This window comes from Camellia sinensis, chromosome 3 (assembly GCF_055761805.1).
Source record: "Camellia sinensis isolate YWXY chromosome 3, ASM5576180v1, whole genome shotgun sequence".
Taxonomy (NCBI): domain Eukaryota; kingdom Viridiplantae; phylum Streptophyta; class Magnoliopsida; order Ericales; family Theaceae; genus Camellia; species Camellia sinensis.
In genome coordinates this window covers 218,267,871-218,294,404 of record NC_138963.1, presented here as the reverse complement: position 1 = coordinate 218,294,404, position 26,534 = coordinate 218,267,871, and the positions used below count along the sequence as shown (strand labels likewise).

The window sequence follows — 26,534 nt, the reverse complement described above, 5'->3', positions numbered from 1 at the left end:
TTTTTTTTATTTGCATTTATAGAATAAATTTTCTTGTTTTAATATCTCCTGCAATTGTTTTATTAGATTTCTCTCTGATTTGATGGTTGCCTTAGATTGAATTTTTCAATTTTCATCTTAACTAGCGATCACCTTAATTAAAATTTTATACATTTTTGTCTTCAATTTTCATGTTTTGGTTATGATTAATTGCGCATTTTTGATCGATAGTCACAATCTTGTCACCGCTAGATTGTCGTCATCGCAAATCGCCATTGCTGTAGTGAGAGGATGAGAGAGAGTGAGAATTAGAACTCTAATTGTCAACAGAGTAGTGAAAACATATGGAGAAATTATTTTCTGATGTACCCAAAAAAGAAAATGGGAAAATTAGTGGGTACCCATCCCCGGTTAAGATTTAAAGAACATCACTTACCCTACCCGAGAAACAAGAAAAAAGGGAAAACCCAAGTATTTGGCTTGGGTCTCCATGGATACCCACATGGTAGGTTATCCATTGTCATCCCTACTCTATTGACAATTAGAGTTCTAATTCTCACTCTTTCTCATCCTCTCACTACAACAACGACGATTTGCGATGACGACAATCTAGCGGTAACAAGATTGTGACTGTCGATAAAAAACGCGCAATTAATCATAACCAAAACATGAAAATTGAAGACAAAATTGTACAAAATTTCAATTAAGGTAATCATTAGTTAAGATGAAAATTGAAAAATTTAATTTAAGGTTACCATCAAATCAAAAAGAAATCCAATAAAAAAATTGCAGGAGATATTGAAATAAAAAAATTTATTCTATAAATGCAAATAAAAAAAAATTTTAAAAAAAGAAGAAGAAGAAGATGGAAACGAGAGCAATAACTCACCTTCAGATTATCAAACATCAATTAATAGAGAGGAGAAGGAGATACATAAAATTAAAAAAGAAGATGGAATTTTTTTTTGTAGGAATAGAATTTTTCTAAATAAATTTAAAAAATTCTAGATATACATAAAATTTGACAATAATAACGTGACAATGTTAATTAATGTGTATTTGATTTTGTTGTTGAGCTAAATAAAATAAAATAAGATTGAATGTATATTTAGGTTTGGTTGTGAATCTTAAAAAAAATAATAATAATAAAAAAAAATTGAATGTATATTTAGCTTTGGTTAAGATTGAATTTTTCGAAATAAATTTTAAAAATTCTGGATATACATAAAATTTGACAAGAATAATGTGACAATATTAATTAATGCGTATTTGATTTTATTGTTGAGCCAAATAAAATAAAATAAGATTGAATGTATATTTAGTTTTGGTTGTGAATCTTAAAAAAAAAAAAGATTGTGAACCTTAAAAAAAATAAAAAAAATTAAATGTATATTTAGCTTTGGTTGTGAATCTTACCTAAAAAAAAAAAAAAAGGTTGTGAACCTTAAAAAAAATAAAATAAAAATTGAATGTATATTTAGTTTTGGTTGTGAATCTTACCAAAAAAAAAAAGAAAAAAGAAGAAGAAGTTGTGAATCTTAAATAAAAAAAAGATTGAATGTATATTTAGTTTTGGTTGTGAATCTTAAAAATATAAAATAATAAAAGATAAAAAAAGGGAGTCAAGTTAAGTTGAGAAATATCCAAACCCATTAGGAGATGAAAAGGATAATAGCCATGGGAAATGGAGAATAGGAAATGAAAAAAAATAATTATAAAAAAATAAAAATAAAAAATTAATATCCACCCCACTAACCCCTTGCCATCCCTTAGTGGCAAAAATCAAAACACCATGCATATAGGTGTCGGCCGGCTGGGATGACAAGAGATCCGGTGACATCAACCCAACACGTGCACCTTCTCCTAATTCTTATGCTATTAATATTATCTTTAATATCATCTTCTATGATAAATATAGGGCAAATTACATATACCTCACTTGAGATTTGGCTAAATTACAGATACTTCCCTGAAGTTTTGAAAATTACATCTCGCCCCTTAAGGTTTGTATTTTCATAACAATTTGTCCCTTGAGGTTTAAATTTCATAACAAATTACTCCCTAATTTGCTATGCAAATATAGCATTTAGGGGAAAATTTATAATTTTTCAAACTTCAAGGAGGTATTTGTAATTTAGCCAAACCTCGAGGAGATATATGTAATTTGCCCATAAATATAAGGGTCCTAATTCTTATGCTACTAAAGTTATCTTCTATGATAAATATAAGGGTAAGATATTTGCTTAAAATAGAGATGGTTTTTTTATAATTTGAAAATTCATAAATATTTTTTTATTAAAATTTTTTATTTAGTAGAATTAATTAAAAAATTAAAATTTATAATTATTTTACTATGTAATAATAAAATTATTTAAATTATTAATTAAAATATATTTATAACATTATTAAAAATTATTAATTAACTTGATAATTTATTAATAAAAGAAATAATTTTTTAATCAAGAGTAATCTTAGAAATTATGAAAAAATATCATTAAATGCTTCATCCAAATTTTCCATCCTTAAATTATATATAAAATAAAATATCATACATTAACCAAAAAATAAATTTCTTTTATAAAACATTTCATAATATTAACCTTTCTCTTTAATAAAATTTCAGAATGTATGTGTAATTTATCGTCAATGAAATAATTACAAAATATCAATCGGTTACTATTCCGGATCGTCAAAGTTTCCGGGTAAAAGAGGAAGAAAGAGAAGGAGAAGAAGAGAAAACGGAGACAGAAACAGAGGAAGAGAATGGGGGCATCGTCTTCGACGGAGCAAGTTTCGGTGGAGCAACGCGAGGCCGAAAGCTTAGCGGTTTCAATTGGAGTTCTTCCTATGCTTCAGAAAGCTTTCTCTGTGCTCGCCGATCCACAAACAAATACCATTCCACTCCGCTCTCTTCAGGTGATCCCAACTCAAACCCTAATCCTTTGTTTGGTTCCCAAGAAAGTGTGGGAAAATCCAAAGGTCACCAAAATTAGCAGATCGCAAAAGTAGATGTTCCGTATGTCTGTAGGAATTCCAGATTAAATCCAAATCTAACTTTATTAGCATTTTCTATTCTCTAACCTTGATTGAATTGAGAAGAGTAAGACAGATAGTATTTTGATATCATGTCTTTATGTGCGAAATTTAGTTCATAAAAACTTGATTTTTAGGTTTTAATTGAAAAAATTGTTAGAATGACGTAAATAGAAGTCTTTAATAAGTTATTGATTCTTTATTTGCTTAAATTTCCGGTTTTTGTTGTAATCGTATTCTTTGTTTTCGCTTCTCACATACCAATATATTTGTTACAGCAATGCTTTAGCTTGGTCTTTGAGAACCCAACAAGTGAAGCAACTGCAATTCCACCAAACTTTCAGGGGTTGTTGAGTCATCTAGGTTCTTCAATAGTTGACCTATTTTTCTTGGCTGACAAAGGAGGAGTCAGTTGGATTGAGTTCTTGAAAGGTTATGTAAAGTGCTGTGGTAGGATGTCTGCTTCAACATCATTTAATATGTTATTCAGAGTATTTGCAATGGCAGCTGTGAAGGCAGATATTTCTGCGAAGCTGCTGTTTGAATCTGATGATTCTGACTGTAAGATGAGTGGGTTTTTAACTCCCACTGATGTACTCATGCTTCTCTGGATGTGTTATGTAATGTCGTTGAATTCTAAAATTTTGAAGTCTTTTGGAGGGAAAGGAGATTATAGTCTTCCGGATTTAAGTCATTTAGTACTGTCAGCTGTTTTATTGTGTGCCGAAGTTGGCAATGACTTGAATCCATGGGACTGTGATATCTTGAGCATGGCTGTGCCACTTCCTGCAGGAAAGATTCATATGTGGGCCTTGAAAACAGTCCCAAGCCTTCCTGATTGCTTTACACAATTTGTCCATGGAAGAATCCAGAAAACCATTACACAAAAGGTAGTGTATATATATTTGAATTGGTTGAATATATTGTATCCATGTTGTCCAAATTCCACTATCAATTTCCTTTACATTGGTTGTGAATTGTGTATAATGCGGTTTGCTGATGCCATCCCTTCTATATGTTCAAATTTATAAATTGATAGTCACTGTGAAACTAAAGAAGGATCAATTTTTCAGTCTTTCTTAATTGTAAGTACATCTGGCCTTATACATCTCGTCCTGTATTTGATTTTGGAACCAATTCAGCGTTGGGGGTATGCTTCAATGTTTTACTTCTTGGTTTCTCAAATCTAAACTAGATGTACATTCAAAGCCATGTACTACCCCAGGTTATTAGTTAGTTGCCAGTTTATGCGTTCTTCATTTATTACTAAAGCGGGGAGTGGATATGTGGAAAGGGGAATTCATCTTTCAAGCCTTGGAGTTCACAGTTATTTAATGAATCATTAATCATTTGTCATTCACATCAGGCATACCTGGTGCTAGAGGTAGGAGCTAGTTTAAAATTCTAGAAGTATTGTATTGCAAGGGCTACTAGCTCTCCTTGAGACATTTTGTCAATCTATATATTAATCAGCCTTCTTATTGTGCTTCAGGATCAACTATGTAGATCATTCATTCCTTAACATTGTTTTTTTGGCTGGTATTTTATTATTGAATTATTGGCTAGAACTACACTTAAGTTAGAAAGGGTAAAAAGCTGTTATTCTAGACTGTTATCTGTTTTGTTGACTTCGGTGTTGTTTTTGTCCTGTCCTTGCAGATTGCATAATGGTCCTGTTTTTTCATGGCATTTCAGAGCCGTCATTCACCAATTTTTTTTTTTTTTTTTTGTTCGACAATTTGGTATACTACTGGTGCTGATTGTTTCTTACCAGGCTGTCTTTCTACTCAATGCTGTCATACGTAAAGATGGGATTTTTTTTTTTGTTATGTAAACAATTGAGTTTTTCATAGCATGATTAATGTTGTTTTCAAACCACGGATACTAACTGTGGAATTTTGATCACTGGCAGAATGAGTTGGAGCCATCATGCTTATCAGGCCATGATCTTTCTGCAACAGCGGTATGCAATACTAATCTTCTAACCCAAGGAAGGGCCTGGGCCATTTCCCTTACTCTGAGAGGCACTTTAAGTGAAGAGATTTTGAAAGCATGCTTCCCCAGCTGCAGTGATGGAACTAGTGATAGCCTACTTTATCGGTTTGTTCCCTTTTGTTGATAATGTTGTCTTAATTATCTGTTTTTAATTGCTATGCTACTCCAGTCCTTTAGGAATCCAATTCATGCATTACTCATTATTACTGTGAAATCTTGTGTGTTAACACTTTGCATATTGATGGCTGGTCTTTTGAATCAATTAGTTGGTTTTTAATTAGAAGTTTACCAGTATATAATTCGGCTCCTTCAGCAAACTTGTATTTAGATACTTCACACGCATGCCGAGTATTACATATATAGACATACCTAGCTGTTCAATCCATGAACTTAACTTTTTTCTTATAAAAATTATAAAAAAATCTCTAGATTGAAGTACTGTATGGACTTAATATTACAGAAGCATGATGAGCATGGGAGTTGACCCATCCAATGTTGGGCTTGGCGTCCATCAAAATAGTTAAGATTAACAAGGCTAATACTGAGAATTTTTACACTGGTGCAAGTTGCTCTCTCTCTCTCTCTCTCAGCTGCTAGTTGTACAGCTTTTTCAAGATGTTGGTAGCTTTTCTATTGGAACTTGGAGGAGACCAAGATACATTAAATTTCAAGTTCAGATGTCTATTGGCAATTGAATCTGCTAAATGAAGTTGAATTTTGTGGGGAATATGTTCATAATTCAGCATTGAAATGTTCCTTAGATTTCTTTGTAGTTTCAGTCCAATTATCGCTAGTGCTATTCCATTAGATATTTTTTCATCGTTTTTGGATAGGTTACAGTAAATCCTTTAATTTAGCATTTATTTATACATTCTTTAGGTCATCTTTTCATGGGAAAGGTTTGAACCGGTTCTGGTCAAATGTTGAAGGTTATAATGGTCCCATGCTAATTTTAGTTGCTGCTAGTTTGGGAGATGTTCATGACGGTGATGGCAATGTCAAGAAATGGATCCTTGGTGCACTTACTCATCAAGCTTTTGAAAATAAAGATATGTTCTATGGAAGCTCTGGCAGTCTATATGCTATAAGTCCAGTGTTTAATGTGCTCTCATCTTCTGGTATGTAACCTGAATGGGATGAGTCAGTTTTCCTTTAAATTTGGTTATCAGGAACTACGTACCTGGAAATCATTTATTTTAAGTATGACCACTGTGAAACTGAGCAAAAATCTATTCACCGGCAGGGAAGGAGAAGAACTTTGTGTATAGCCACTTGCATCCTACTGGTAGAGTGTACGACCCCCACCCAAAGCCTGTGGGAGTTGCATTTGGAGGATCTATTAGGAATGAGAGAATTTTTATAGATGAAGATTTTGCCAAAGTTACTGTTCGCCATCATGCAGCTGACAAAACTTACCAATCTGGTTCCCTTTTCCCTAATCAGGTACAATTTAAAGTAATTTTAGTGGTGATATTTATTGTTGGTAGAGAACTGAAGTCACTGATTTACACATTGTTTAGAAATTTGTATCCATTTCAGACACTATTTTATGGATAATCCTTACTTTGTTCAACTATGCTGTTAGTTTTGATTGTAGATGAATCACGTGTCTGTATGTATCCTTTAGGTTTGTTTGCACCACGCCTGCTCCTGCTGCTTCTCCTCCATGTGTGACTTAGTCGGTTGATTTGTATCCATTTCATCTTGTCTAACCTCAAATCAATGCTAGTTTTCACCAAATACCGTATCTGTCATTTCTCTCTGTTTCTTTCTTGGGTACCCAATAGAGTAGAAATCCCAGGCATAATATGCATTCTATGTTTAAATATTAGTTAATTCAGTTTTGCATGTCAGAATGTGACATCTGAATCAGAGTTGGCATGGTACAGGGGTTCTTACCAGTTGAAGCTTTGGTTTTGGATGTGGAAGTATGGGGGTTAGGGGGGAGAACTGCCAAGGAAATGCAAAATAAATACAAGAAGAGAGAAGAACTTTTCACCGAACAGAGACGCAAGGTAACCTCCATCAAAGTGTTTTGTCTACCATTCAGAATTTGCTTTCACAAGTGACATGGTAACATTTGCCATTTTTCTTACTCATTTTTGCAGGTTGACTTGAAAACATTTTCCAATTGGGAAGATTCACCTGAGAAGATGATGATGGACATGACCTCTAATCCCAATAGAGTTGAGCGGGAAGATCGTTAAGCTGGATCCTATTTGAACATGAATGTGTGAATGCTGTTGTACATAACTACGAAAAGTCATGAGGCAAATATTTTATTTCGTAAGTGTGGTTGTCTGCATGTAAAAGGTATGCTTCGATATGGTACTCCGTGTCAAATAAGAAAGTTGAGTTGTGAATTAGAATTTCTAGCTTCATCTGAATAACCTTGGTGCCCACTATGTTTTCCCTCTTTTCAGACCCAAAGACTGCACAGCCAGGCTGCTTTGTGAAGGATATAGGATAACAAAAGCTCCTTGTAGAGCGCGTCAGGTTGGGTTTGTTTTGCCAATCAGGGAGCTATCATACCAACTTGGTATGCAGAATCTGAATGTAGCTATTGTGATCTCACTCTCAGAGGCGTAAATTGTTGCAGTAGCAATACAGTATTGGATGTGAAATTTGTATAATAAATAATTGTATGGAAAAGCATTTTGGTTTGTGGTGGGTTTTGATAATTTGGCTGGGGCTATGGTTGTCAAGCCAGCCGCACCAAGGTATTTTTTGTTGTGTATGATGTTGCAATTAGCAGATCCAGGCTAATTTTTAGAGCTCTTGGAGGTCGAATATGAGCATTTATGTGGAAATTTGCGTACATTCCAATTTTTAGCTCTTGGTGGTTAGCCTTCCAGATGAAAACTGGCACAGGTTGAATCGGTTTCCTACTCCTAGCCTACATCTTACATCTTACATGTTGTGGGATGGTCTTCATCTTTGCACTCATTCGAATATATAGAGCATGAATTTAGACAGACCTCAGTCCCATTTGGGTGGATGTTTTAAGGAGACGAGCAATGAATGATTAGGGACTTAGTATTTCATACCAGATGAATGATTAGGAAATAAATAACCACTTAATATGCATTTATTCGATACCAATCATCATTATTACCACATCTTTGAAACATTTCTCATCCACTCTCCCTCAAGTTGACTGCAAGTTTAACCACCAAAAGGACCCATGGCTTTTAGCTAAACCTAAACGGCTTCAGCCTCCATTTAGCTCAACTCAGATTGCCTAGGTCTCCAATCTGTTTGTGTTTTTTTTATATCTTGTGCATTAGCACGAGCTTGATGGATGCCCAAGCTCTTCTAAATTGTTTATGCAATTTCCTTCTAGATCTAACATTCTGCACAAGCCAGAATAGGGCAAAAGATGGATTTGCTACTAGCATAAAAAAAAAAGAAAAAAAAAAAAGAAAAAAGAAAAAGAAAAAAAAAGAGTATAACCATGCGTCCATAACAGTACATCTCATAATCAGACGTGCAAACTGCGGTTTCGAAAGAAACAGCTACATCAAGTCTTGTAGAAGACATCAGTAAAACTCAAATACAATGCCTCCAAAGTGATACCTGAACATATGCCACAGCTTCATAAGGCAGCACATCCATGAATTATGTTTGTTTAATAATTCTCTCAACATAATGAACTGTCTGATAGCTGTTTGATCTAAGGCTGTCAAAATGATCCTGGAGCAATACGGAGATGAGATGAGATACACTTACTGCTTCTTCTCTTCCGCTTTCCTTGGCTGAAAAAAGAAGAAAAAAAAGAGAAATAACTATTAGAGGATAGCGATGAAGCATAAAGCATATAACCCTTGACAAAGTGAATGACTAAAAATAATTCATGTAGCTAATCCCATTTAATTGGGACACCAATCTTAGTTTGGTTTGGTTTAGCTATAAAGCAGAATCCACGATCCACTTGTAAGAGTTTTGACCAAATTCTCCAACCTCTTACCCAAATAGTGCGCATGAATGCTGCATATGGACAGCTCCTAAACTCTACAACATTAATGGCTACTCAAGAGTCTAAAGACAAGGAATCAACTGAATTGAATTTTACAGTCATATGAGTTACTCAGGATTTTCCCCTTGGAAGAATACAAGAAGTAGGGTTGTTACAATCATCAGAACCAGGTTATGTTTTCAGAAAACCCAGCAATCCAAATACTCTCTCCTGAAAATACCACAATTCCTTTCCCCCAATTCTGTCCCTGAGGCACCCCCTTCCCTTCTATTTTCCAATCCCATGCTCCTGTCTTAACTCAATAATTTTGGGAAGTTAGCAATAACTCAAGATAGAATGATATTGCTACAGACTAAAGTAATGATATAAGAAACCATGGTTCTGAGTTATCTGACTCAGAAAACACCTATGATATATAAAGAGTAGATGACAAATAAACTCCACGACTTCTCAGAGGCATAGCCTGCAGGAGTCACCATTTAGTATTTACCCTAAACTAAACAAAGCCTGTACACCGACCGTTCATTAAACTTCAGCAATGTCACTCACTCCTGGTTTCTGAATGTTTGTCCAAAAAGGATCTTAACAAATCTCAGTCTTGAAAATATAGGTGATTCATAAGTGAAGCCATTCAACTGTACCCCTACATTTTTATCAGAAGGACCATACCCAGCCAAGCCTCGACTCTTCACTCTTCAGAGCAGGTGACGTTCTACAGAGAAGATTTGTTAATTTCTGGTCCTTAAGGTTTCATTTTTAAAATACTTCATGCTTCTATCATAATCTGTAACATAGAATAAAACCACATTACCCACTCCTAAACTTGTAATTAGATGATATCCAGTAGTCCAAGGTAAAATCCAAGGGGCTATAGAAAAGGTAACCTACAAGTGTTTTTTGTAGGAGCAAAACCAAAACATCCATGAGCTGCAAGGCAACATCCAACAAACCAAGATAATATTCCAAGATAGGTAGGAAGATTAACACGCAATTGCATGCATCTAGATTAAATCATAATGGATTCGGGCACCAGTGCAGCCTTCCTCCAGCATGTTTTCCCACTTTCAGGAAAACCAAATCAACTGTGTGAGTTATCTTTTCTCGCATATGAATTACATGTAGTTGTCAACTCTGGACTTGTAAAAAAAAAGTGGTTGCAACTCTGGACTCAAAAGAACAACACCTAGGCAAGAGCTCCTCAAGCAACATCAATGTTTCAAGAGTTAGTTTCTTCCCTCTTCCATTCAGATTAAAATCTTTTCATGTATCGTATCAACTTAACTAACATCTTTAATACCAAATATCTAAACCCGTAAAACCCAAAATTCTGATTCATCTGCACCCCATAATGTATCCGGTATCTTTTTGGGCAAGTTTTAAGAAATTTTTTTCCCCAACTGAAACAGAACAGTAAGCTCAATGTAAATGGGTCAGAAAATTGTCATTACACAGCATAATTAAGACTAACAATCCCAAAGAACAAATAACAATGATAAAGCCTTTCAGCACTCTATTCAATGTGTACTTACAACCAACTATAGCTAATGTCCTCACCATTTAGTGTAAACTTACATAGGCATAGTAACATAAAGCTCAATGTGTACTTGTGTACATGGTATCGTGGTTAATATCTTTTTCAAACAATTTCCTAAGCCTTAATTCTTACACTCATGAGTTCTCTCAGCATTTTAGATCTATAACAATAACCAACACCTAAAATTAAGAATTAATGCGAATAAATCATAAAATATTACTGGAATATAGGCAGATTAGTTTGTTCATTATTTGCCATAAATGAGGAAACACCACAATACTACCATTGGAGACACACTAAGAATTAAAAACTAAAATGACTCAAATCATTTAGGGTGTGTTTGGTAACGTTTACGTTTTCAGTTTATATTTATAAAAATTTTATAAACTGATTTTTGTTTATTTTTTGAAAAACATAAACTACAAACGCGTTTGGTAATTGACAAAATGTTTAAAAAAATTTTAAAATATAAAAAAGAGTGAGAAATGACAAGTGGCGGTGGAAGACGATGGTAGAAAGTGGTGACGGTGGGTGGTGGGTAGCTGGTGGTGGTGGATGGGTGGGTGGGTGGTAGCGAGTTGGTGGTGGTGGTGGTGGTGACGGCGGCGGCGGCGGGTGGTGGTGGCAGGTGGGTAGCGGATGGTGGGTGGTGGTGGGTGATGGCGGGTGGTGGGTGGTGGCGGCGGGTAGGTGAAGGGTGGTGGTGGTTGGTGGATGGGTGACGATGGCGGGTGACGGTGGCGGGTGGCAGGTGGTAGTGAGTGGGTGGTGGTGGTGGTGGTGATGGTGGTGGTGGCGGCAGTGGCGGGTAGTAGGTGGTGGTGGCAGGTGGGTGGCGGATGACAGGTGGTGATGGGTGATGGGTGGTGGGTGGTAACGGTGGGTGGGTGGGTAGGTGACGGTGGGTGGTGGTGGGTGGTAGCGAGTGGGTGGTGGTGGTGGTGGTGGTGGTAGTGGTTGCGGTAGCGGTAGCGGTGGTGGTAGTGGTAGCGGGTGGTGGTGGTAGGTGGGTGGCGGATGGCGGGTGATGGCGGGTGGGTGGGTGGGTAACAGTGGCGGGTGGTAAGTGGTAGCGAGTGGGTAGTGGTGGTGGTGGTGGGTGGTGGGTAGTGGTGGCGGCCGGGTGGGTGGTAGGTGGCTGGTGATGGTGGGTGGCTAGTGGTGGCAGGTGGTGGATGGTGAGTGGTGGTGGCAAGTAGGTGGCGGGTGGTGGTGGCGGGCAGTGGATGGTAGTGGCAAGTAGTGGGTGGTGGCGGATGGATGGCAAATGGGTGGCGAGGGGTGGGTGGTGGTGGTAGGTAGGTGGTGAGTGGTGGTGGCAGGTGGTGGTGGTGGTGGTGGGTGGTGGGTGGTGGCGGAGGAAAACGGTGGTCGAAAATAGTGACAGGTGATAACTAGTGTTGGGTGGTAAAAAAAAAAAAATTGAAAACTTAAAATGGAAACACATTTTTTGTGTTTTCATTTTTTGGCCAAATTTATAACCTGAGACCACTGATTTATAAATCAAAAATTTTACCAAACAAGTTTTTATTTGAATTTTTAAAATTTTTGTAAATATAAACAGAAAATTGAAAACGTAAGTGTTACCAAACGGCACCTTAAGGTTACAGAGGAGCTTGTGGAGCAAAGCGGAGTTTTAGCACAGAACCCTAATTTCTCAGCTCGTTTGAGTAGGGAACAAATTGTCGATGCCAAGTTTCAGCTCAGCCAAATTTTGGTACCATCATGAACCTGATTCTGGGAAACTAACTTCCATTTTTCTCCAAACACAAGGTGTAAACTTTCAAATCTTATGGTAATAGCTGTAAAAAATAAAAAATAAAATAAAATTGGTTGAAATATTGCGCATGAGAAAACTGATTCACTTAGCCATCCCAATTGGTAATCAGACAAAAAATGTCTAAAAAATTGAATCAGGAACAGCTAAATCTAATAATAAGAAATCCATCAAATCAATTTTAAATAGAAAAAAAAGAAAAGAAAAAGAAAATCAAGAAAAGGTAACAAGACACACCAACTGTTCGACCAAATGTCTGACTGAAGAAGAGGCATAGATTTGAAGCTAAAGAGAGACTTGATTACCTTAGTACCAGGGGCAGATTGGCGGAGCTCATCCTCGGGGATGATGACGGGCCATTGCTCACCAGCGTCGCGGAACATTTGCTCGGTCTCAAGAAGCTGACCCTTTTCAAGAATCATGGTTCTGATGGTCTGTGCGGAGGTGGAGGTAGCATCGAAGACCTCTTCGACGCCGTTGACGAATGTGACGGTGATTTGGGGAGGGTGATCGTCGGTGCGGCGCTTGACCAAGAGCTGACATGTTGGGTTGGATTCTTTGGCCTTGCGAGCGTTGCACTGTGCCAAGAATTCCATACACGCCGCCGTGCGAGGGTCCAGAGCGTTGAACTCTATTCTCACCTTCGACAAGAACTTCAACATTCTCTCTCTCTCTCTCTCTCTCTGACCTCCAAAAAAAAAAAAAAAAACCAAAAAAAAAAGTGCGATGAAATTTGGAAGAGGAGACCACGGTGGGCTGGGAAAATTCTATTCCCACAAGTCGATTCCCCACTTTACATATTTAATGATTTTTTAAAATTATATTCTTATTTTAAAATAAAAACATCAAAATACCTTTTATCTTTCACATCCTAATTTTTAAACCACTCAAAAATTTTTAATCCTAACTAGTCACCACACCGCCACCGGCCTCCTCCCTTAACCACCTCAACCACTCTCTGTTATCTCCGTTACCTTGTGATGGTTTATCCGTATAGCCCAAATCATTGCTATATCTGCTATTACGATCACGCCTTCCATTATTTGTATGCGTGTACGAGAGAGAGAAGAGGATTGGAGGTCACAATAGTGGTGTCGATGGGTGGAGATAGTGGCGGCTGACATTAGAGAGAAGCTAGGCAACAACGACGAAGGGTAAGGAAGTAGGGTTTTCTAGTTGTAGATAGCGACTAAGGGAGGTGACTGAAAGTGAAAGCGGTTGGGGAAATGGCAACTACGAGGGGAGAATGTGGTGTTGGCACTGGCATTGTCGCCAGTGGTGGAGCTAGGAAATTAAATTAAGAGGGACACTTATTAATTACAGCTTTATTTTTCTTTTCATAACCAACAATAAGAAGATAATAATAATTTTTGAATTAATATTAAGTACAAAAAATTAAACAAATTGTTACAAAATATTTCACATAAAGTTTTACAATTAACTTCGAATAAAATTGAAGAGAAAGTATTACGTGTAACTAGTGTATCATGGATAATGTAAAAAAATCATATATTTAAGTCGTAAAATAAATTATATAATGGTAAGATAAATTAAATTTTTACAAAATTTGAGTAAAAATTTCATATAATAGTGACATTACGTCATTATTGATATATGATATTACAAACCAATAGTAAAACAATATATGAACGGTGAACTCCACATGCAAATATAACTAACACTTTAGTAATTTTTACATATATATATAGTGGGATTAATTATATATGCATATCAATAATGATGGATATTACTTTTATATTGAGATTTTTCACAAAATTTTCATATATAAAAATATAATTTATTGTAGTCACTTCATTTTCAATAAAACAATCACTATTGTTTCCATAAAATTAAAAATGCCCTTAATGTTTTATTCTAAATATTATTTTTATTTAAAATTTTATTTATATACATATGTTAAAAAAAAAATTTTGAAAAATCCAGGGAGGGCGCGTGACCCTCTTAGTCCTCATGTGGTTCCGTCACTGGCTGTGACTAATGATGGAGGTGGCGATAGTGGCTAGGGTTAGAGATTATGATTAGTGTTGGAAGGATGAAGAAGAGGTTATTTTTGGTATAATGGGTTGTGTATTGAGTAAAATAATTTTTTTTTTCAAATTTATTAAGTGTGTGAACTGAGATATAATGTGCACAGAGATGAGCTGAGTTTCTCTCCGGTGGTTTATCCATTTTAGTCACTTTTATTTTCTTTTTCTCATGGATATAAACATTTTGTTTTATTAAAAAAAAAACACGTATTCATATTAATTTGTTAGTAACATTTATTTAACATAGTGTTGATTGATTTATTTATTTTAATATTTTTCACTACATAAAAGTAAATAAATCATATATATAAGAGCAATTTTTAAGTGTGCGAGTGCATATCATTGTACTTACGTAAATTCTCACAAATATATCTCACAAAATTACTTAAGTTTTCATATACGTAAGTTAACTTGTAAAAATTTGAGAAATCACAACTTACATATATTTGTAAGAACTTAAGCGATTTTGTGAAGTAACTTATGTATATTTGTAAGAATTTACTTAAGTGCATATGATATGTACTTTATATACCCAAACACTTCCCATTTAGCTTCACTAACAACCTCTTATTTTCTTCTTCTTATTATTTTTAACATGTCATAAAACGTCCCAATTTTTTTGCAAACAAAATGACTAGAGTATTTCTAACCAAATTTGAAAATGTCAATTTTTTTAAGGACTTACATAGTAATTTAACAATTTTGAACTTTTTGCCAAATTTATTATTTTTATTTTTTGAATTTTTTTTATTCTATCAAGTTTTGGGTTGTGGGGCTTGCGACCCATGAAACGAAAAAAAAAGAAACAATTCCATATGTCAAATTTTTTAGAAAGAGACATGCCAAAGCCTCATAAATACTAAGCACACTGACTAAAGTGACTCAAAATATCAATCTCATTATTTGAAATGCTTCGTTAAAATTCACATATCGATTGAAAATGTTCATACATTTCATGACAGCTAAATTGTTTTAAATATGATTTATAAATTGATTTATTTATTTATTATAAAAATACGGGAAAAAAATAGAGAGATGATTTGAATTAAATAAGCCAATAATCTAATAAGTTAGCTTTTTTGGCAACATTATAAAAAATCAATTTTTTGACTTTTTGATTTTTTTGATCACATCATCTCTCTATTTTTTTAATACACAAAGTCAAAAAGTCACAAAAAAAGTCAAAAAATCAATTTTTTACAAACTTCTTATAACACCACTAAGGGACAATTTGGGAACTTGATAAAAAAATAACTTTTTAACTTTTTTACACTAAAAGTTACAAAAAAAGCCAACTTTTTTACACAAAAAGTCACCAAAAAGTCAAAAAAATAAAAAAAATTAATTTTTTACTAATTTTTCAAAACACAACTAAATGTTGCCAAAAGATAACATAGTAATTGCAAAGTTAACATCCACCCAAACAACAAAGCCAAATAGTCTAATTATTGTATTAAGCTCCAAAAATACCGTCATCATGGACTCAAGTTCCTTTAATAACCAAACCTCAGGTTAGCAAAAAGAAAAAATGGCAAATAGATTATAAAGAACTATAAATAAATGAATATTGTTACTTACTATGACAAAACAAAAACATAGTTGATTTAGAATTCTAAAAAACAGAGTATTAATCAATTCTAATGAGCTGAAAATTCAATAAAACAAAAAAAACTCAGCCATCACATCATTGGAAGGGCCAACTCATCAGAGCTCCCCTAGTACTCCAAGTAATCTTGAAACAAAAAGGTAATCTCTTGTCCCTAGAGATGACAACTGATCAATATGGGAAAGAGTAGTAAGAACTAAGAAGAGGTTAAAGTATTTGCAACCATGATCATACACTCCCCTTCTTCTTCCTCCCATTTTTTGGGGTAAAGATTATGCAGAGGGCATACCATCAGCAGAGCAACTTCCAAAAAGTCATCAGGCATAATCACCACGGAAAAAGTAACCAACAACTAATCCAAATTTAAAATATATAGATCAAATTCATCCAGAGTATAACCCAAATCACATCAAGTTTGTGTCCGAACATATGTTGTTCAAGATAAGCATTGTTAGTGTATAATTGTTAATAGCTTTAATTGTATAACTTTAGCACTTTATTTTTTATGCTTTCGGTGCCTCAATTGGCATCCTATGTTGTCTTCTCCTCTCTATAAAGAGAGTGCATTCTCTTTGTAATAGATACATTTTTACAGACAAATTCATTGTCTCTCTCTCTCTCTAGCCTCTCTCACTTTCTCAAACTATTATTTCAAGCATAATTAAAGTCACAAAGAAATGAGTAAAGGAAAGCTTGATCCACTACTAATGCAAGCAATTGCTGAAAGTGATTGGTAGGCACCAAATATGCCACAAATTTCTCAGTAATCAATTTAATAAAACTCCAAAGGCAAATACCAAAAGCAAGATGACCTCGACCCTCTCCCGCACAACCTCTTCCAGAAATAAGCAAATACAAATTTGTATTTTCATTTTCCTTCTGAAATCATACTCAAATTAACTTCTAAAGAGTACAGTAAAATATTTTCATGTCTAAAATAGGATTTTCTTTTATTTTTGGGTTAATTACATTTTATCCCCTTGTACTTTAACTCAACAACACATTACCTCCATATGTTTAAGAAATATACACATAACCCCTTACGGTTTGGAGTAAACTGCAAAGTTTAACTCCCTTAATAGTTTCTACAAAAAGTCTATAATACCCTTATTTTTTTTGGTCTAATTTTCTTCTCAATACCATTTCAAACTAGATCTATATTTCCATTTTCTTCTATTGTTTTCTCTTTTTCTCCTTTTCTTCTTCCCTTTTTTTTCCTCGTTCCTTGGAAGACCACGCACCATCCAACATCATTACCATACCAGCAACCTCCCATTTTTTTTTCTTTTTTTTAAAGCAACCTTCATTGCCCCATTTGGATGAAACCCACAGACATCCGTACATATATTTATATACATGCATATACATATTTATTTGCTCAAATGTGTTTCTTAAAACCGACAATACAGTAGAGAGAGATTGTAGACTAGAGAGATTAAATCAATATCAATTTCTTGAGAAATGGTAGCAAAAGTTAGGAGTGCAACTCGGGCGGGTTCGATCGGATTAGGAGATTGTCCAAGCCCAGCCCAAATTTTATTAAGACCTGCCCAAGTCTGAATTGTAACAGCCCGACCCAAGTTAAACCCGAATTGCTCGAATTGTAAATGAATTTCAGTTTTTTTTTTTTGCAACTACATTATTAAATTATTAAAATTTGACTCTATTTACATTTTTTTATTTATAAAAAATCATTAATACCATCAAAATAACTAATTTATATCATGTAAGAGAGATGCCTCTATAGTAGGTGTTATAATTTATGAGTGAAAATAATTTTCTTTTAATGTTATTTCTATATATAATATATATTCAATATGATTTAATAATCTAAATTACTTTAATATCATGAAATGACTAATAATTTATATATATATATATTTAATATTTTTATATATCTATATATGTATAATTTGGGCTTCGGATTGCTCGGGTTGTTTGACGTCTTTGCCCAAGTCCGCCCAAATTTAATTCGGACTTTTGAATTTTTGTCCAAATCCGTACCGAATTTGAAAATATCTTGTTCAAGCTCTAAACAAATTCGGGCTAGATCCGGATTGCACCCGCCAAGGTTTTTTTTTTTTTTGGGCAAGTAAAAAAATTGGGTAAGTAAAAGCTACCAATCCAGTCACAAAATTGGGTAACAAAAGCTACCAATCCAGTCACAACCTATTGCGAAGATATTCGATTGCCAACTCGATCGAAGCTCAAATCATCTGAAACTAGCCCCACCAAACTCAGCTGTCCAAGGTATATGCTGCATTGGGAGGTACTTGGGGATGGTTTAAGTATCAGCTCATCTCACCAAATGCATCACTTGTTATGATATCTATAAATAAACATTAACAAATTCCAAATCAATAACCTATTTTAGTGGGTTTGTATACCATTTGTGCTATAGTGTGAGTTCGTTCCATGGTGATCTTGGGGGGTTGGTTGAAGTGAGGAAAAAAGAAAGGGATATGAGAGGGAGGAGATTACATGCAGTGGATAAAAGAAAAGGGAAGGAGTGATTGTTTCATGATGTCTGTGGGTTGTTAGAGGAAGTGAGGGAAACAAAAGGGAGATGAGAGCGAGCAGACTGTGAAAAGAAAAAGAAATGAGAAAATGGCTCTGTCAGTGTTGTTAATAGTGAAAGGGTGGAGGTAGAAGAGAGTAGAAAAACAAAAAACAAAAAATAAATTAAAAAAAAGAAGACAATGAAAAATAAAAGAGTACAAACGTAATTTTATTAGTTTATTTTGGCACACGCTCAATTTGGTGCGTGTGTTGCACTTGCCGTTAAATATAACAAAAGTCATTACTTTCAAACTACATGAGAGTTATGTATATATTTCTAAATCACAGGGAGGAGGTAATGCGTTTTTTAAATAAACCACGGGGGGCTGAAGTGTAATCTAGGACAAGTTGAGTCCAATCTAGGATATATCTTCACCCTTTTTTACCAAGGCAAAAAATTAGTACTCAAAAAGCATGAAAAAGTAACCTCATTATTAGAAATTACATTGTAAGGAATGATAACTAAAACATAAAATATACCAAGGACACGAAAATTGGGAGCTATACCTACAATTCAGGAATTGTTGGTAGATATCAAGGCTCGCACTCATAATTTGAGTATCACGCAATGTTTCACACAAGAAAAATAAATAAATTGAATCAATACTTCTTTCCAAAAAAAAAAACCAAGTCAGAGGAGATATATAAAATAGGCCGGGCATCAATTAGTCATTCCTCTTGAAAAAATATACAGAGTGACGCTAAATGCATGATCATGCACCTGTAATCTCCCTATCCAACTTCATTCTCTTTGCACTTTGCACCTCCGGCATGCTACTGGCCCGCTGCAGCGATGACGCATCATGTCGATATGAACAGTTGGATCCGTGCCGGCATCCCCTTGAACTGTTAAAATAGATGCATGGCTTCATAATCTTGGGCTTCAAATCCCTTGGTGTAGGGTTATTTACCGATTCCTGGTTCACTCCTAATTGGTGGTTGTGATGGCTACTACCAAACTGTGGAGGGTTCTCTTGTCTTTCTCCCCCGTGTTGTTGAATCAAACTCTTATAATAGTTAATGTCCTTTGCAACAGGAGGCCCCACAGGTGGAGAGGGAACTGGAAGAACTTCAGCTGGAATGGGTCCCACTCTATTTGGTGGAGTGTAGAACTGTCCACTTGGAGGACCTGCCAATTGGGGTCCACCAGCTTCTGCCCGGCTGATCTGAACTGGAGGTGGCTCAGATAAAATTATCCCGGGAGGCCTTGGCATGGGGGGCATGGTCTGAGGGTTAGCGGCTGCTATGTGGTCTGCAATTAGTTTTTCAATTAAGGTTGGATTGCTGAGAATTTTAATGAGCAAATCCTGGTCAATCAAGCTTCCTTGGTCATTGCTTGTCATTATTGCAGTCAAGGCTGCTTGTGCAGCCGCTGCCACATCTGGTTCAACCCCAGGGATCATTCCAGCAGCCACTGCATTTCCATTGGCATTAGGGTTAGGGTAACTACTGGAACCGCCCTGTGATGCAGTAGGCATTCCAGGAGCCAATAGTGGAGCCTGTGAGCTCATGGGAATGGTGTTCTGTACCATGGGATCAACTGATGTATCTGCATCTTCATCTTCAATGGGCGTGATGGAGATCTGAGGAGTGTTCAGATCATTGTGAGAGTCTTCAATGCCCATTAACACAGAAGGGCTGCATCAAGACAAAAGGAGATGTTTAGTGCAAGGAAGAGGATATTCTAAACGATAGAGTTTCCCTAAGAAAAGCAACACACTTTGGAGGAATGGCAGATGGACGAGGATAAACAGCCTCGAGCACTCTCATCTCCCGCTGGTTTTGTATCTCCACTTCTTTGCTTTCTTCCCCAGCAGCCACTTGCCATGTGGAGTCCAACACAAACTGTGAAAATAAGAGGAAAACAAGTATTTGTTATAAAACTACACTTCTGACCAAATTTACTTTCGGAATTTAGTTACCATGTGCTAATCAAGAGTCAAATAGTTTAATACTGAAGAAGGATAATAACTAGTAGCTTCTTTTTTCTTTTTTTTTTTTTTTTGGGGGGGGGGGGGGGGGGGATAAATATAATAACTAGTAGCTTTATGAACCACCTAAAATTGAAGAGCCAATTATTTTGATAGGAGAAAAACTCCAAGAGATACTCATGGGATTTCCTCTTCAAGGACATGCCTCCTGGTTTTATAGCTGTTCTGGTGTTGCTTGTTGGTTGCTCCAAAATAGATCATCTGTCTCTCTCTCTCTCTCTCTCTCTCTCAGCTCTTTTTAATCTAATTATCATGCAGGAATATTTTGACAAAGTTACAGACCTAGAAGGTTAAAATTCAATTATCATTTCAACTATATCACTGATATAACAGGATGTGATAAAAACTTAGGTTTACAAATATCATATTTGTACACTTGTAACAGCGCCCAAGGCACTACAATAACACTGATTTCGTTTTTTTCCTCTTTTGCCCTAATAAGTTACTTGTTTTTACAATTCTTATTTTTATACACATTTATATTTCTAACTACAATTCTCATGTTTAAAACAATATATATATATATATATATATATAACCACAAACATTTATAAGGTCTTTGATAAGAATTTTCTTCATCATAATGATAATAAGATCATTTGTCTGCTCATTTGCCCAAACATACCAACAAAAAGTGAAACTATTTTTTTCCAGACTTGTATGTTGTGTGAATAGTTCTCTCTATTTAAGCACAGTCATATTAAAACAAAACACTTCACAACAAAACAAAGACTGAGGCACTCAACAAAAACAGTAACTTACTTTAGGAGGAAAACTCCATTTAATAAGAGGGATTTGGGACAACTTATTCTTCAACAGATTGGCAGGATGAGCACCTTCAAAACCGGGTGGCAAATTGTCATCAGAGCCCATTCCTGTTGGTGGCGAGAGCCATGATTCCTTTGCTTGGAGGTGATCCTGAGCACCCAACCCAACTTGGGCAGGAGATTCATCTGAGAGAAACAGCCTCACCTATTTAAGAAAAAACCATTAGTCCACTGAACATTCAAATATATCAATTTGAATGTAATATTATAAAATGCTTGATCCTAGATTTATTTTACAACCTCCCCTCAAGCAACCAGATAATAAGAGCTGGTTAGACAAGGCAATTATGCATATATACTAAACAGATTATATGGGTCTGTTAATCCCTTTTAGCTTCGTTCATAGACAAATAAATGTTTCTAAGTGAGAATCGAGGAACAAAAGCAAAGCAAAATAATAAGCAAAATCATTGTACGAACTACCAAAAGAAACCGTCGTCTCTGGCACCAAATAAAAAAAATAAATAAATGCAATTCAAAAAAGAGAAAGATACAACCTCAACCTGATGGAGCTCATAGAGAACCACACTACGACAAAAGAAATGTTATCGTAGTGAAAATAAGAACTTACTAAATGCACATTGTTAACGAGAGAGAATGCAACTAATTTCAGCGCAATGCAAACTCAGGACAACATACCCACTATCTCATGCATATTCATCCAATCAAAAGGAACTCAAGCATCAACTTGATTTACCGAACCAATTCCAGTACTAAACGCGACCACTCCATCATGCTACCTCCACTCCCTTAAAAATTAAACAATGGAATATAATGAAGTTGGATGCATTACGAATTGTTGTTCGTTCAGGTTTCAATTGTTTTTATTTTGTTTTGTTTTTTACTACATGCAAATTGATTGTGTATCATCAATTGACTATGTTGTTTTTAATCAGTTCTACAGATGAAATGACGTTATTATGCAATGACTAAGATATGAAAATTTGTTGAGGTCAATTGCAACAGTTAATATATATTACATGTTTTTTGTTAAAACAAAGTATTAACATATTAAAATTTCTTTCATTTATGATTTGAGAAATTCAAATTAGTTTGTCAATTTATTAAAAATAGATGATGGATATTGATTCGTGTGAATTTTTTTTATAGGATTTATAGAATTTAAGTTTTTGAATGTCATCACTGACAAAATATCCTTGAAGTCACCACTGGTTGAGACCATCCCTTACACACAAACAACAGCCCCTTAAAAGTTGATATTGATAACCTCCAACATTTGCGACCTTAGAGCTAAGGTTCACATCAACCTCCATTAACCTTTTTTGTTACTTCTACAAATGGATAATATACAAAAATAAAAATAATGCCATCCTCAACACAATGAGCTACACAGAGATAAGATTTCATAAATAACTTTTAACAATGATACTGAAATAAAGGCAGCAGTTCAAACCTTAATTTGACACAACCTAAGGCAAAATCTCAGCTTGTTAATTGGAAATCCATGCCTGTCTGGATTTAAGAGATCAATATCAATGTCTGTGAAAAAGGAAAATTAGAGATTATAGAAAACTTTGGATGTGGAAAAGGATGGGAAACACTGGCCATCGAGCCTTCCTGCTGAGCTATAGGGAACCTGAACTGGTTTGATGTTTGCATGGGAACATAGCAACATCAAAAGGATTACTATCAATTCCTGGTTGGGTAAGATATGATCAAAGCAAAGAAAGTGATTAGGAGAATAAAGCTCTTATTGATGACTACCAAAGCCGAATGAGTCAGATGGGGCACTTGATGGAAGCAAATGGGTAGATAAAACTAACTTGTTAATACCAGATAATCTCAACAAAGAAAGACACTTATGTTGGAACAGCCTGCCTGGAGATAACAAAGTTTTTGCTTGCTAATATGGCTTCTGTTCACTTAAACTTTTAAAGAGAGCTGCACACTGAGTTTTTCTGTTCTGTTTTCTCAAGCATTCAGAAAAATAAATAAAATAAGACAGATACTTTTCCCCATAAAACTCCTGCCCTAGTCTTTCTATTTCAGCAGAGGATATGGATATGAAACAAAAAGTCACAGTCATGTCAAGATCCTATGGGGAACTCTCTTTGTTGGATCGCAAAAGCATCCTTTCCTATTACAATGTTCTGTATTAGCTGACAAGAAACAAAATTCAAACTTAGAGGTTGTTTGGGGTGTCCTAAATAAGTGCACTTTTTGTCTTTTTGGACTAAAAAATTGAGGAAAAAAATATGGATGTTTGGGTTAACTTTTTGACTTTTTATGAAAAAATGTGTATTAAAAAATTGTATAAATTAGTGTGTAGGGAAAAATTAGGATTGAGAGTTGTGCAGCCGTAATTTTTGACTTTTGGTGAATAGTGATAACTTTTTAACTTTTTGAGTAACTTTTTGGCAACTTGTTAAACTTGGCCTAAAAAAACTACATTTGGTCAATATATTATCATTCTATTAGGCTGAAATACTTTGAGATAAAAGTCACACAAAACTACAAAATCACTAGTTTGTTAGAAGTCTTCAAATCTAGTTTCAAGCTAGAATTCCACATAAAAAATTTCTAGACCATTACTAGCAGAATTAAGAAAATTATGAAGCAGATATACAGTCAATAATCTAGCACTTCAGAGTAAACAGTGTAGATGTACAAACCTCTAGGTCAATTGGATCTACGACAATCATCTGCTTTCAAGAGGTTTAGATATCACTAACAGCACATTTGAATGGCAATGCATTTCCTTTTACCATATCCCGTTTCCACAACCACTCCACAGTAAGCTGGTTTGGCATATAATTTCTATACATATTTACGTAGGCATTACATATATATGTCCTACATAGCCATAATCATATGTTTATAAGATGTACACCTATGTGCACTATTCTCCTCTATACAAACTTATACATCCTTATATTTGTGTCAGTACTTGTATGTGTTCCACAAATAGATGTGCATACACAAACACACATACATTCATGCACAATTGCTCGATGTCTATTTCGTTCTTGAGTTTTTTATTTCAACATGTCTAATTTTGAAATTGAAATCACATTTAGAAGTAGTTATCAAACATGCTTTCACTTTTTACAATTTTATTCCAAGAAAAAAATTGTTGATTTTCCACTTCGAAAAAGAACTTTAAAAAGTGTTACGAAACATTACCTTAGTGTTTGCTCTTTTGAGTGTAAAAGAACCATAATTAGTATATGTACATTAACTTGAGTGACAAGTCTAATGGATTTCAATCATAACAGTTGCGCTTACTTTTGTTTTGTCAATGCCAAATTGTTTTCTTGCCTGCCTCTTGTTTGTCTAAAGCTTTCAACTTGTTCAACCCACCAACAATATCATTCACTCATTAATAGTGGTTGCACACAATATCCCTTGATAAAGATTCATCCTTCATCCTTCTTTTCTTTAAGGTAACAACATCCCCATTTCAACTTGAAGCCATTCATGCATATGTTCATCTGAATTGAGTCTCCTCCTCCTTCAAGCAAATCACAATCATCAATCACATATAACCAGACCATCTTCAATGTTTTCCCTTAGCTCCTCCCACATCCATCATTGCATTGCCACTTATCCATCAAGATTCTCATATTGGCTTAAAATTATTACTTATGAAAATGTTCATTTGAATTTTACCACTATTCTTTTACAATTTGTGATCGTTGTCTGCTTCAATATTTTCCTGTGTTGCCTTATGCTGTCAAGAAGGAACGATTTTTAAATATATCCCTTTGTAAATTGCTAACTTTTAAATTGTATACATTACAAAGCAATTTTGCATCTTGACTCTCATATCTAGTAAGCTTCCTCCAAATAAGTTTCCAAAGTTTTGCAAGATCAAAGTCATTTTGAAAACACACAAAATTCCAATAATCAGGCAACCAGCTTCTACTTTCTCAGAGCTACATGCAAGTTAACCATGACTCCTCATGTTGCACTGTCTTTTCTTTTCTTTTTTTTTTCCTTTCCATTTACTACTTACTAGTATGAATCTAGAAACAATTTGTTTCTCAAAATATTCAAAACTAATGCATTTGTTTACACTAACACTTCCCACAACACAATTGCCTCAACTTTTCAACAAATAAACTCATTGTTGTCATTTCCTTCCCCTTTTTCTTATCATCTTTGATGAATTTGTAATGCGTTACATGATGCAAACATGCAAACTTAAGCATATAAAAAAAAATAAAATCAGTTCCATGTACAAAACCCATAAGAAATTTTCGAATTTGAACTATCAAAGAAAAAATTGACAAGCTGAATGATATCAAAACTGTTTCTTGAGATGTTTGGTTCGATTTACCATTTTATTACAGTTCAAAAGTTTCTGAACCACAAATCGAAGCGAAAATAATCATCAAGAAGATAGTGTACAAGATTTTTAAAGATATACCTGACAAAGATTAACATCTGAAGCCCAAGAAACCCTTTTTGATTTCTTCATTCCTCGCATAATTACAAATACAGATTTGATAGTCAATATGTGTCTTTATATCTTTATACTAATCGATGAATCAATCAAACCACAACAACAGATCAGTCAAAATAAAACAACTTTTTGAATTCGAAACCCCTAGATTACTCTTTCGCTAGTCGCGAAAACACTAATTGGGTTCCATTCTAACACGATCGAAGACGATTGAGATACAAAGACTGATCATCGATTTTACGTATACATAGAGATGTATGTACACAAGAGAGGGATCCAAGGAAACCCTAGATAGCAAACCCTAAGGTCCTCTGGTTCCTCTAGATTTTGCTGCGCTTTTTTGTTTTTTGTTTTTTTAATTTTTTGCCTTTTATTTATCTCTTGGAAACACTGGCGTACGTGTACTTCGTGTACAACGCGAGATCGCGTGTTTGAAACGCTTTCTAGGCGCGTGAAGAGATAAATTTTTGGGCCTAGGCATATTACATATACCTCCCTCGAGATTTAGTTAAATTACAAATACTCGCTTGAGGTTTCGGAAATTACAGATATCCCAGAGGTTTATATTTTCATAACAAATTGCTCTATGAAGTTTATATTTTCATAATAATTTGCCCCATAATTTGTTATGCAAATAGTATCTTCAGGGGGTATCTGTAATTTTTCAAACCTCAGGGGGTGTCTGTAATTTTGTTAATCCTCGAGAGGGTATATGTAATTTTTCCTTTGGGCCTAGGGTAATTTTCCCATCGGACCATTCTCACTAATTTAAATTAAGAGAGT

The 26,534-nt window shown here is 34.9% G+C and overlaps 3 protein-coding genes across 5 annotated transcripts; 1 reads left to right on the top strand and 2 right to left on the bottom strand.

Moving 5' to 3' along the window:
• The first annotated feature begins 2,584 nt into the window (after positions 1-2,584).
• On the top strand, positions 2,585-7,817 carry LOC114275258 (TLD-domain containing nucleolar protein). Its single transcript, XM_028217270.2, has 8 exons — positions 2,585-2,895; positions 3,291-3,902; positions 4,925-5,112; positions 5,887-6,125; positions 6,251-6,450; positions 6,897-7,022; positions 7,116-7,320; positions 7,431-7,817. The coding sequence occupies exons 1-7, from the start codon at positions 2,743-2,745 to the stop codon at positions 7,212-7,214; spliced, it is 1,617 nt and encodes a 538-aa protein (XP_028073071.1). The 5' UTR covers positions 2,585-2,742; the 3' UTR covers positions 7,215-7,320; positions 7,431-7,817.
• Positions 7,818-8,466: 649 nt separating this feature from the next.
• On the bottom strand, positions 8,467-13,122 carry LOC114275259 (uncharacterized). Of its 2 annotated transcripts, none has more exons than XM_028217271.2 (2): positions 12,600-13,122; positions 8,467-8,762 (listed from the first exon to the last, which is right to left on the bottom strand). In XM_028217271.2, the coding sequence occupies exons 1-2, from the start codon at positions 12,954-12,956 to the stop codon at positions 8,733-8,735; spliced, it is 387 nt and encodes a 128-aa protein (XP_028073072.1). In that variant the 5' UTR covers positions 12,957-13,122; the 3' UTR covers positions 8,467-8,732. The 2 variants fall into 2 exon arrangements, with proteins under 2 accessions (XP_028073072.1, XP_028073073.1); XM_028217272.2 differs by lacking the exon at positions 8,467-8,762 and adding an exon at positions 11,885-12,319 and having other exon boundaries at positions 12,600-13,097.
• A 5,800-nt stretch (positions 13,123-18,922) lies between these two features.
• LOC114275260 (Zinc finger C-x8-C-x5-C-x3-H type family protein) lies at positions 18,923-26,127 on the bottom strand. Of its 2 annotated transcripts, XM_082922276.1 has the most exons (5): positions 25,716-26,115; positions 22,740-22,798; positions 21,261-21,470; positions 20,228-20,352; positions 18,923-20,145 (listed from the first exon to the last, which is right to left on the bottom strand). In XM_082922276.1, exons 3-5 carry the CDS (start codon positions 21,369-21,371, stop codon positions 19,221-19,223), a joined length of 1,161 nt encoding a protein of 386 aa, XP_082778402.1. In that variant the 5' UTR covers positions 21,372-21,470; positions 22,740-22,798; positions 25,716-26,115; the 3' UTR covers positions 18,923-19,220. The 2 variants fall into 2 exon arrangements, with proteins under 2 accessions (XP_082778402.1, XP_028073074.1); XM_028217273.2 differs by lacking the exon at positions 22,740-22,798 and having other exon boundaries at positions 25,716-26,127.
• Positions 26,128-26,534: the final 407 nt, after the last annotated feature.